Source organism: Eumetopias jubatus, unplaced genomic scaffold, assembly GCF_037043125.1.
Source record: "Eumetopias jubatus isolate StellerSeaLion01/CBP00866 unplaced genomic scaffold, mEumJub1_p1.0 scaffold_7, whole genome shotgun sequence".
NCBI classification, from domain to species: domain Eukaryota; kingdom Metazoa; phylum Chordata; class Mammalia; order Carnivora; family Otariidae; genus Eumetopias; species Eumetopias jubatus.
In genome coordinates, this window is record NW_028274813.1 from 107,253,422 (window position 1) to 107,265,529 (window position 12,108).

Here is a 12,108-nt window from a genome sequence, read left to right on the forward strand (position 1 = left end):
TTTTGATATCACTTCCATACTGCTGTGTAGTGTAACACCCCCAGGAAGATTTGCTGAAAAGATACAACACAGGAGAACAGATTGTGTCTTTAATCAAAATAATTTTAATCTTCTAGCTCCAGACTTCAGCAGAACTACGATCTTGAGTCCTTTCACACTCTTTTGTTAAAAAACCAAAATTTAAAAATCCATTCAGTGAGCAAAAACTCACCCAAAGAGAAGAGAATGAGAGTGTCACAGAGACCTCCCCAAGTATAGAGGACCATAGTCAAGAGAGCTCAAAAGAGAGAATGCTTCGTACTGTTGTGTTTCTTTCTGGGTAATACAGACCACAACCTTCTGACGGGAAGACCAGACAAAAAATCATTCTGTGATCTAATGGCTTGTTTTTCTCCAAGGCTCTACTAGTAGAGTATTACTTATAATCACGTAATCTGGGCTATAGACTTTTGCCTGATTCAAATTTATCCGAAATGGCTTAATTGACTACAAGGAAAATTGCTTCTCTTGCTCCTCTTCTGACTTCTTTCTCCACCTCACCCTCCTCCTCCACCTCTCTGCAGGCTGGGGTAGGCAGCATGGAGGAGAAGGAATGCACTTAGGTGCTGGAATCAGAGCATCCTGGGTGGAGTCTCTGCTTTTCCACCTAACACCAGGTGATCGGTGATTGTGGGCAAGTTATTTATAAATTAGCTGAGTCTCAGGGCACTTGGGTGGCTCAGTTGGTTAAGTATCACCCTCCAGCTCAGGTTAGGATCCTAGGGTCCTGAGATTGAGCCCTGCCTCGGGCTCCCTGCTTAGTGGGGAGTCTGCTTCTCCCTCTTCCTCCCCTTCTGCCTCTCACCCTGCTCATTCTCTCTTTCTCAAATAAATAAATAAAATCTTTAAAAATTATAATAAATCAGCTGAGTCTCAGTTATTCATATATAAAATGGAACTAATAATGATGCTTGCTTCATATTTGAGTATTACAAGAGAAAAGTCATGTAAAGAGCCTAGCCAAATGCCCAACTCCTATGGAGAGTTCAGTAACATTAGATGTTGCTATCCTTGTGATAATAAAGCTTCAACTTCTATCCCTTCCATTTCCATGGGATTGAGCCCAGTTCTTGCCGGAATACTGTTTCAAATAAAACATAGTTGTTTTCATTAACGTTTTATCTCCTTTATCTGTCTTGTTCACATAATACATACGACATACTTGGCCAATTGACCAAACAAATGCATTTCATGTATGTTAATGAGGAAACAATTAAACCTTTATACTCAGCAAAGCTCCAAACAGTTAGTTTTCAAGACTATAACTCATATATAAAAAAAAAAGCATTTGAAAAATCAATAAGTAAACACATAAAGTTCTAGCGGTGCCTGGGTGGCTCAGTCAGTTAAATGTCTGCCTTTGGCTCAGGTCATGATCCCGGAGTCCCAGGATGGAGCCCCGCATTGGGGGGGTCCCTGCTCAGTGGGAAGTCTGCTTCTCCCTCTGCCCCTCACCCCGCTTGTGCTCTCACTCTCTCTCTCTCGCTCTCTCTCAAATAAATAAATAAAACTCTTAAACACATAACGCTCTAAAAAAGAAACAAAACAACACCAAGATTCAATTACAAATATTCAGAGATTCTTTTGCCTTCAAAAACCAGCAAAATGATAATTTCAGAATTTCTTGAAATAAGACTATACTTTTAAACATACCTTTAGTCCCAGGGGTTAGTGGTTTCTTCACATCATTTACATATATATGTGTGTGTGTATATATATATATATATATATATCACTTAAAACTTCTAATCTGTCCTACTAATTAAAAGATAAATGGGGCGCCTGGGTAGCTCAGTTGGTTAAGCGACTGCCTTTGGCTCAGGTCATGATCCTGGAGTCCCGGGATTGAGTCCCACATCGGGCTCCCTGCTCAGCAGGGAGTCTGCTTCTCCCTCTGAACCTCCTCCCTCTCATGCTCTCTGTCTCTCATTCTCTCTTGCAAATAAATAAAATCTTAAAAAATAAGAAAAATTTAAAAAAAGATAACCAAATGAACAGACCATTCATTTGAATACACCTAAGAAGTACAAGTAAGTTAATACAATAAGAAGGAATCTAGAAAACGAGCCATATTAAATGTTGCTGTGTCTTGGGCCCCACAGATGCTAGAACAGCTGGGTCATCTGGTCATAGATCACCTGGAAATCCAACGCTGGCTCTTTAAAATGGACTATGAGTTTGGAGGAAACGGGACTGCATATTGTGACGTTCCTTCCCACCTACAGTGCTACAAGTGGTTCCTACAAGAGAGGGGCAGATACGGCCAGGAGAACTGGAGGAAGAAATGGGCACAAGTGAGTTCAGTGTTGACATAAGCCCATGGCGTCTGTGTGCAGTTAGCAGATGACGGAAAAGGCTCAGCTGGGTGGTGAAAGCATTTTCTTCTAGACTCAGCTGCATCACCTGTCAGCAGTGAGATCTTAGGCCGGTCATTTTGACTTTCTTGGGCCTCAGTCCTCATATACAAAGTGACTGGGCTTGCTCGAGTTACTTTAATGTTATTTCTAATATATTTTTAAAATGTTCTTAAATTTGAGTAGACACACAATGTTACATTAGTTTCAGGTGTACAAACAGTGATTCGACAACTCTATACATTATACGGTACTCACCACAAGCGTAGCCACCATCTGTCACCATACAACACTATCACAATACCATTGGCTACATTCCCTATGCTGTCACTTTCATCCCCATGACTTATTCATTCCAGTTATATTCATAACTGGAAGCCTATATGATTAGGTTATTTTAAATGTCCCTTCTTTGGGCCCTAAAAGTCTTCAGTCACATCTTCAAGTTGATTATGATAATTAGGAAGTAATTTTTTTTACCATATTCAAATAGCATTACAAATCTCATCTTTTGGTTTAAGTGGGTCTCGATCATATGCTTCTAACAAGTGTTGTTATTAAGCTGGCTGTGTTTTATTATGAGAGACAAATTCTAGTAGTGAATGGTTGTCACCTGGAAGCTAATGTATAAAAGCATTCTATCAGCAGTCATATGTTTTTGAAGGCAGTTCAAGGAAATTTATGTAACTGCTGGTCCCTATGAGATGTTGAGAAAATAATAAATCTCAGCCAGAAACTCTCCCAGCAAAAACTAAATAATAGGAAAGAAGCTTTAGCACATGAGTGGATGTATATAGGTTTTTCCATGTATACTGGTGGAAGGATGAATTGTACAACTTCTTAGTCTGTTCTAAACTTGCTTAATAATTAAAGTAATTTTAATGGCTTCATATATCAGTTAAACCCACCATTCTTAAAGCTGCCTCACTTTTCATCCAGAGGCCTAGACCTCCCTGGCTTCTCTGAATATCAAATCTCTGTTTTGGCTGACGTACTAATGAAAGCATAACTGATAGGAAAATGTGGGCACAAATTCCCTTAACTGATTCCTTCCCTGCCGACGTACATAGCGAGGGGCTGGGCGGTAAGTTGCATCTGCTTTGAGCATCCCACTACAACAGTATATGAATCAAGACACAAGTGATGGAAAGGGAGGGGCGCACAAAAGAGAACCACATTATTCTTGTGGAAATGAAATGACGAATAAATCTAGAGAACAGTCAGAAGAGAGAGTTCCCTTTGATAAATGTTACTGTTCTCCCCATGATCTATTCCAGGCTTTTCTTCCCCCTCCATCAGTGAATGGACTAAACGCACTACCTGTCATGGCCAGATTTTTACATATTATTTAAAGGATACCAAAGTGAATTACTCTTCTAGAAAAAAAATAAAACAAGGAAAATGTATTTAATTTTGAGGCCCATAGAGATTTCTCTTGTGTTCTCGTTAAACTGGATTTTATTTCATAGTGTATATTTATTTCAATTTTCTTTTTAAAGCAAAACAGTTGTGATTAAACCATGAAAATAAGACTTTTTCATTTAAAAAAAATCAAAATGTTCGTGTGCAAGGTATTTTTCTCAATATTTCAAGCTAATAATTTTTAAAGAATTCCCTGGTACTAGACTATGATAAACTTAAAATGTTTGACTTTTAAGTTTAAAAAATGGTTAGAGTAATAACATGTGGCTGAATTGCACTTAAAAGCCTGACTACATGTTATTTAATTTCAATTACTTTCAACTACACGGTTTAAAATTGTCACCAAATACATTTGGCGTTAGTGTTAATATTATTAAATGTGAAACTCTTGAATAATTAATTACCTACATCATTTTTTTAACTTAACAAGGAAAAAATAATTATTCAGAAATCTTTTTAATACTGTGAGGGACTGTGCTTAGCCAGGATGTAGTTAGAAGCCAAAAATAAAAATGAAAAGTAAAGCGGTTCCGAAGAGCTTTTTTTTTGTAGCAGACTATTGACATTCTTTTGCCTTCAAAGTGAAATTGTATTCAGAATAGAAGTGAACTGCCATCTCCACTGAGTGCAGATATTGAGAATTTAGGATTGGAATTATCCTTTGTTCCAGAAGACCATGGTAATGGTGCACATTTAGACATCAAAGCATTACTTTATGAGCACAGGCATGTTTAAATGTCCTATTACAGTTTGTAGACCTGTTTCTTTTGATAATGAAGATGTTGTGTCATCAAGCCTAGCCTGGCACATACAAAACATATGCTGGCAGGTTATTAAAAATTTCAGCTTCTTGATGAAAGACTATCCTGCAGGCTAAGAGTCCAGAGAAAGACTCCATTCTGGGAGAATTATTAGAAATGAGAATATGACTGTAAGGACTAAATTATGTTAATACTTACAAATAGCATCATTTGCATAGCACTTTATGACATGATACCATGATTTTTCTCATTGGTATGTTGTAGGCAACAGATTAAAAACAGTGCTGTTTATGGGAGTTTGAGCTGTTTTGAGATTCTCTTGCATCTTATGCAGATATTGGTTTTAGATGTAGGCATGATTCAGTGTAGACTCAAGGATCTAATACAAAGATCATCTTCTTTTTCCTACTTACCTAATTTAGAGCCAGAGTTATTTGACTGGTTGCAATTGAGACTCGAAACAAAGTTGTGGAGTCAACAAATGCTGGAAAAGCTGTAGTCACATTAAAAAAAAAAAATCGGTATAGACATGTAAGTGATCTTAGGAAAAGCATAATGTTACATGATGGCCACAGCGGCAAAAGAGCACAACTCTTGTTTTGTTTTCATGGTGGTTTGATACCAACCTTTCTCTCTTCATCCTGTCAGCTGACAAAACCTACTTCCCCCAACAGGTCCCATTAAACTTCACTTAACTACTGAATGCTTGTTAAGGTTTATTGAATCCACACACTTGCAGCTGCACACGCTCCAAACACCCCACTCCCCAGTGGGGGCCATTTCTTCTCCTTTAGTAGGAATAAAGGCTTAAACAAAGGGCATGCTTGTAGGGGAAAAGCCTTCCTGGCCACTCTTACCCAAGACAGTGTAGGGAGACCCAGGTAGACATTTGCTGCGGTACCCATCCTTCTTGTGGTTCTTTCTTTCCTTTTTTAAAGGGTACATCTTCCCTCCCTCACTCCTGGGAGACTTGCTTGGTGGCAGAGATGCTACCGGCAATGCTGCTTTGCAAGAAAAGGTCTTTCCAGAACAGTTTCCCCATGTAAAGAGCTAAACCAGTTTAATTTTGGATTTAACTTTGGATTTCTCTGTGCAGCCCTTCTTTTGGCCTCTGTTTCCCTGGATGGACAGTACAGGATGCCAAGGGCTTACTTAGGAGAGAAAGGAGGAAAAGGAAATCGAACTGCCTCTTGAATGCTACTACATAATATTGCTATTTTAGCCCATCCAAGAGCAGTTTTTTTTTAATTTTATTTATTTATTTGAGAGAGAGAGAGAGAGAGAACACAAACAGGGAAGAGGGACAGAGGGAGAGGGAGAAGCAGACTCCCCGCTGAGCGGGGAGATCGATTCGGGGCTCAATCCCAGGACCCTGGAATCATGACCTGAGCCAAAGGCAGACGCTTAACTGACTGAGCCACCCAGGCGCCCCCCAAAGCAGTTTTATGTTTACTTGTACTTTTGTGTACTTTGTTAGACGTCTGAAATTAATTTGGGGATCACCAAGGAAAACAACCTATATTTAAAAATATTAAAAATACAGGGGCGCCTGTCTGGCTCAGTAGGTAGAACATGCGACTCTTGATCTCAGGGTCATGAGTTCAAGCCCCACATTGGGGGTGGAGGCTACTTAAAATAAAAATAAAATTAAAATATGAATTCACGGCATCCACACCTAGAAAAAGTAGAATAAACCATAGTAGTTGTTTTGCTTCCTTGTAGAATGAAATCAGCAAACAAAATTACAGAGGAGAACCATCACCTACCTAGTCAGTGCCTTAGAACTCCATGTCTCTATTGTGAAGACCTCCATCTCCTGAGATGCCCTTGCCTCTGGGTCACAGGAGCTGCTATAAGATGGCTGAGCTTGGTACTTATGTGGAATTCAGCAGGTATATTAGGTGACTCCAAAGAACCATTACCTTACAACCACATAATTTTTTAGAAAAGCTAAACGAAAATATAGTAAGATTAAGGAAATATTTAACCAAATAGGTACATAATCATTTTTCCCAAACTTAATTGTTTTCATTTTTGTGTATTAATTTTCCAAGTGTGCTACATTTATTTCTTATAGCTACAATAATAGCATATATGCTATTTAAACATCAGATCCTAAACATCCTCCACGTTTACAGGTAGTTGTCACAATTAATGGCTATATAATATTCCCTCGTATTGATTTACTCTAACATATTAAACCATTCAACTAACTTGAAAATTTATATTCTTTCCCACTTTTTGAGTGAGGAAAGAAAGAATTGTTTTTATTTTTGTTTTTTGTATACATCTCTTTTAACTTCTGCTGAAGTTATTTCCTGTGGAGAAAGACTTGGGAGTAGAATGCTTTATGGCTCTTGGTACATGCTGCCCCATTACTTTCTAAGAAGGTAGTACCAATTTCCAAGGCTGCTAGCAGAGAATGAGCATACAAGTTTTGCAACCATCCTACCAGCACTGGATATGATGAACTGTTTGCACTTTTATTTTAGATGTCAAAATGCATCTTCTAGTTGCTATTACTTGATTACTAGCAAGGGATCCTTTTTTCACGTCCTTATTTATTATTTGTCTTTTATATCAAAAAAAGTCTGTTGTGTTTTTGGTATTAAGAGAAAATCTAGGTTTCCTAGCTGAAGAAAAAATCTAGGGTAATCATTTTCCCTAGTCATTAAACTCCATATGAATGATTATTTGTTTTTTACATTTGTTTATTTTTCTATATTAAAATCTTGACTTCTTAGATTACCTTTATGTATTTAGTAACTGCCAGAATACCGGCCTACACATGAGATGAGGCATTTTCTTAGATATATGAATATACACTGTTATAGTCTTGACATTTCCCTGCATTTCTCAATAATAATAATAACAATAATAATTAGCACTGTAGAACAGCTGGGCGGTACCAAGCCTTTCAGCCCTTTACAGGAACTGTTTCATTCAATCTCATAAAAACCCTGAGGTTTCTACTCATTTACCTCCACACCACATTGATAAGTATTGTTATTCTGTTTACAGACGGAGAAACCAATGCTTTAGGTAGTTAAGTGACTTGCCTAAGTTCATGTAGCTTATAAATGATGGTGCCTAACCTAGAACCCACATCCACTCCCCTGGCCCAGTGTTCTTGCCACACTGAGGTGAGGCCATTTAGAAAAGAGCCCTTGTTTGAAAATCCCAGAGCAGTGTTCTCCCCCAGGTCTCTGCCATTGTGACCCGCTGCCCTGAGGGACAGGTTTTTTGCTTTCTACAGAGATGGGGGAGATACAAACATTCCCAAACACACTAGCCTTTGTACTGGAATTTCCCCCAAAGGCAGCAGGGCGGAGAGGTAGGAGGGCACACCAGAGAGCTACCGAGGAGCTGAAGCCCTGCTGGGGAAGTCCCTAGGGTCCAGTTTTTTGCAAAGCAACTGTCTCACATGCCCATATATGTTGTTGGGTGAGGAGAGTGAGTTTTAGATATCACCCTTTGATCGTTCATGGGGGTGTCCAACTTTCAATGCCTTCCTCAACTTAATACAGTAGCGTGATCATTTCAGTAAACCTGTAAGTAAATTCTCACAAAGCTCAGAGTAGCCAAACTTCAGGATCAAATGTAGTAATAAAAATACGGTGGGCATTTCAAACCTTGTTTTTTGGATATGCAACCACATATTTTGTTTGTGTTTTTTTAGTCTCCTGTTCCAGGTTGGCATGGTAAACTCCCTCTTAAGCTGAATGAGTGTTGGAATAGACTAGTCTGAATAACTGAACATTCAGGATAACCAGGAGGTGGTCTGGCTCTGCAGGGTTCTGTAGCCCAAGCACATCAAGGTCACTGGGGGGGGGGGAGCCATGACAATCACTTTCTCGCTCTCCAGGTCTCTACCTCCTCATCTGTAAAGAGGGATAACATTAGTACCTGCCTCATGGGGGGTGGGGGGGGTGAAAATTAAATAAGATACCCTTGTAAATTGGCTAGCAATGTACTTAGCACACAATAAGTCTTCAAGAAATGCTACCTGTTATTATCAATATTACCATAAAATTGTATTACAATTAAAGTGCCCGTGACATTGAACAAGTATATACAACTTAACCTCCCTTTGGTGATTCAGAAGGTCCTTTAGCCTCTTGTAGGCTTCCAGAATATTATTCTGTGCATCAATTATCATTCTATAGGATTGTGGCTGTCGAAGATATGCAATATTGACCCAATTGTGCCTACCCAGTGATTTACCAGACAATGCCTTTAAAAGAATAAACCTTGGCAGCAGTCTGGTTGCTTATCATTTGAAAATAGAAGATAATTCCAGTTATATTCATTTTCTACATGTTGAATAAAGAGGCATTGACCTGATAAAGTAGAGCTTACTCTGACCACAAACTTGAGACCCAGTTGCTTCATTTTCTGGTTCCGGTTGGTGTCTTTTCTAATTAGTGTATCAGCACGTCACCACAATCACTGGAAAGCTTTAATCATTTACATATTTTTCCTTATCTCTGAGAATGACTTAGAATGTTTTCTTCCAGTTCAATGGTTATTTTCACGAAGCTGCCAGGGATGGATTTGAGGTACTTCACTGGGGCCTGAGGAAGATGACAGGAGAAGGGAAATTGCCTCCCTGAGTAAATGAAAGCCAGGTCCCCCTTCCGAGGACCTATAATAACCAGCCATACAAGCTGTTGGTTTGTGTGTCCTATTGATTTAATATGCTTCTAATCAGTACATAAAGCTATGGGCCTGCAGTGTTAATTTTTCATATGCTTACAAAGTACCCTTTGATTTTCTGTCACACGTTAATTACAGCGTTTTGCCATTAAATAGGAAGCTTTGTGTAAACTAATTACTAGGTAATCATTGTCTACTGCAAGCGTGCTGTTTGTACCTTTTATTTTATTCTAAAAATGCACAGATCTCACAGTCTGGAAACACTCTACCTTCCAGCCATTAGCTCTCACTAATTCATAGCATTATTGTGGTGAGAGTGTAGGAGTTGTAATTGTTGTGGTATCAGAGCTGTTAATTACCGGAGTAAACAGTTGAAATGGTGCCAAGGTCTATTGTACAAGGCAGAGAAAAGGAGGTTTAACTGCTACTCCCACCATCTGGGGACTGGGGGAGAGGCAAATGCTTGAGAACAGCAGTGAGGCGCTATGGCCGCCTCAGCTCCAGGGTTGGCGGCCATATGGATCCGGAATATTTTGAATCAATTGAATTTAGCTGCCAGTTTTTTGCAATAACAGCGTGGAAGGAAGGAATAAAGCAAAAGATGAGAGAAACGAGAATTGGTTAGTGTTTTCACAACCGGGAAGTCCCCCTTGGAGTTCTTTTGGAAATATCTGCTTTGCTGAAAAACACGGAGCAGGCACGGGTATTTGGAACAGATTCAGAATGAGTTTTACTCTCTGCCTATGACTGCACCATTTGCTTCTGGTCGTCTGTCCTCCGTACCGCCGGGTGAGAGAGGGATGCCCTTGAGAAGACTCGGACTTTCTTATCATTGTACCAGATCCAACAAAAAATCCTCACTTTTGGAATTCACTGATTTATTACCCTGGTATTTTCACCAGCATGGTCTGTAGAAAGAACACAATAATAAATACATAAGGCTACCATATCTGCCTCAAGTATATCCATCCGTACACGTGGAAATAGCAAAGAAGGTACGGCTCTTCACACTGATTAAGAAAAGTAAATTGCTTGCCCGTTCCTTTTGTATAAAATTAAAATAAAAATCCTCCTGCTGGTGTCTCATTTCATTCCACAAATTCACCCCCTCTTCTACCACTTGAATGAAAAATCAGAGTCCAAAGGGCACATGTGTTTTCTTTTGTTTTCAATTTCCAGTTAAAGAGCTTTTTTTTAGCACATGCAGTTTTCTCAACCAACGCTATTTCTCTAACTGGTAAGAAAGAGACCTATTACTAGTAGTAATAATTATGGCCACTTCCACTGGCGGTTGATTTTGAAATTGCATGGTTTTTGCTTTGAAAGATGGCATCATCTTTAAAGCACTCATGTATTTACTTGATGTCACTCCTATTTCATACAATTCCCTTTAAACCCATTTTCCCACATTAAAAATATTTTTTAAAAATCTGCCACTTGCAGCTGTAACTACTTTTTAATATCATTCCCAAACCATGAACATATTTTTCTTTTTTTAAACCACCCTAGATTATTTATTTTCTAATTGTTCCTTTAGCAGATGTTGGAGTAATTCAGAGTGTAGTGTAAACAACTCCTTTAAAGAGAGAGATCACAGACATGCACCAGGAACCAAGGGCAGTGTTTGTTGGGTTTTTAGGACGGCAGTGTGGGCCCTAGGTGAGGGGGGGGACAAATTTCCTGCTTTTGTGCGTGTGCAAAGTTCAATTAAGAATTTCAAGAAACGCTTAATCTTGATCTATTGAAACCCCCAGCATGCAGCGCAACAGGGTGAGCCTAGAAAGAACACCACAGCCCCCTGTGAGGAGGGGAAAAAGAAACAGCAGTTTAAGTGCTGGAAAGTTGAAAGGGAATGAACCTCTCTAGTGTTTCTGGTCGGGGTGAAGCAGTTGTGCTGAGCTTTGGAATGGAGGCACAACATATGTGCCTCAGTTGGACAAAACACTTCTCTAGTCAAATCAACTGCTAGGCCTGCATGTTGGTACAACGTGGAGGCCTACATAATGAGGGACAGACTCCTTGAGAAGCAGCGAGTGGATAATGCTACATAAGTATGGAATTATATACCGCATTTTCACCATTCTGTTTAATGAGAGCTGCCACCGCAGCGAATCACTTGCCACACAGCCGAAATGGGCCATTAGCTATCAAGGGAAAATTGTCTTTGCCGCTTTCAGCAGATGGAGCAAATATTTTACAAAGCAATTTTACATACCAAAAACATTTGTGTGCCTTGGTAATGTTGGCTGTTTTACATTATGTTACCTTCTACAGCAGCATAATTTTCCATCTCATCGAAGGCAAAGTTGGCATTTTTGATTTTTAAATTCTCAATTAACAATTAAACATGGAGTATTAAAGCAGTCCTTAAACTTTAAGTAGGTGTGGGAAGTAGTTTATGACTTGCTGAAGACATTTTCATTTTTCCTTCATCTTCTCAGCATATTTTTGCACTCTAAAGAGGGACTGTTCCTAATGATCTTAATGGAGAGAAATGAGTGAAAACTTCACTATTGGTTGCAGAATGAGAGTAACCAAAGCACAGATGATCAGAATGTTTGCCCAGCACAGATTGTGGGCACGCGGTTTGGCCCACCCATTTGTATCTGCTTAAAATGTTTAAATGTTCAAGTAACAGAAAATCCAACTCAAAATGGCTTGACTATCTCAGCTAACTGAAAATCCAAGGATTAGACTGACTTTGGACAAGACTTAATCCAGTGGCTCTATACCACTAGGGACCTGGTGACTCTCCATCTCTCCTCCTCATTGCCCATAATGTCTGCTCCACCCTCCAGCTGATTGTCCGCAGGGCTGCAAGATGGCTGCCAGTAGCTCCTGGAGTTTGTCCTTGATCAAGACAATAGGAAGAAGAA

General features: G+C 39.3%; 1 protein-coding gene across 7 annotated transcripts in view; it reads left to right on the top strand.

The window, feature by feature from the left end:
• Positions 1-12,108, top strand: part of IQCH (IQ motif containing H) — a 201,492-nt gene that overhangs the window by 123,910 nt on the left and 65,474 nt on the right. For 6 of the 7 annotated variants that reach the window (XM_088024875.1, XM_088024876.1, XM_028100290.2 and 3 more), the window contains one exon: positions 2,142-2,333. The exons of the other annotated variant lie outside the window; for it this stretch is intronic. In XM_088024875.1, coding sequence (XP_087881001.1) covers positions 2,142-2,333 — 192 coding nt within the window. The remainder of the gene's footprint in view (positions 1-2,141; positions 2,334-12,108) is intronic. 7 annotated transcript variants of the gene reach the window in all.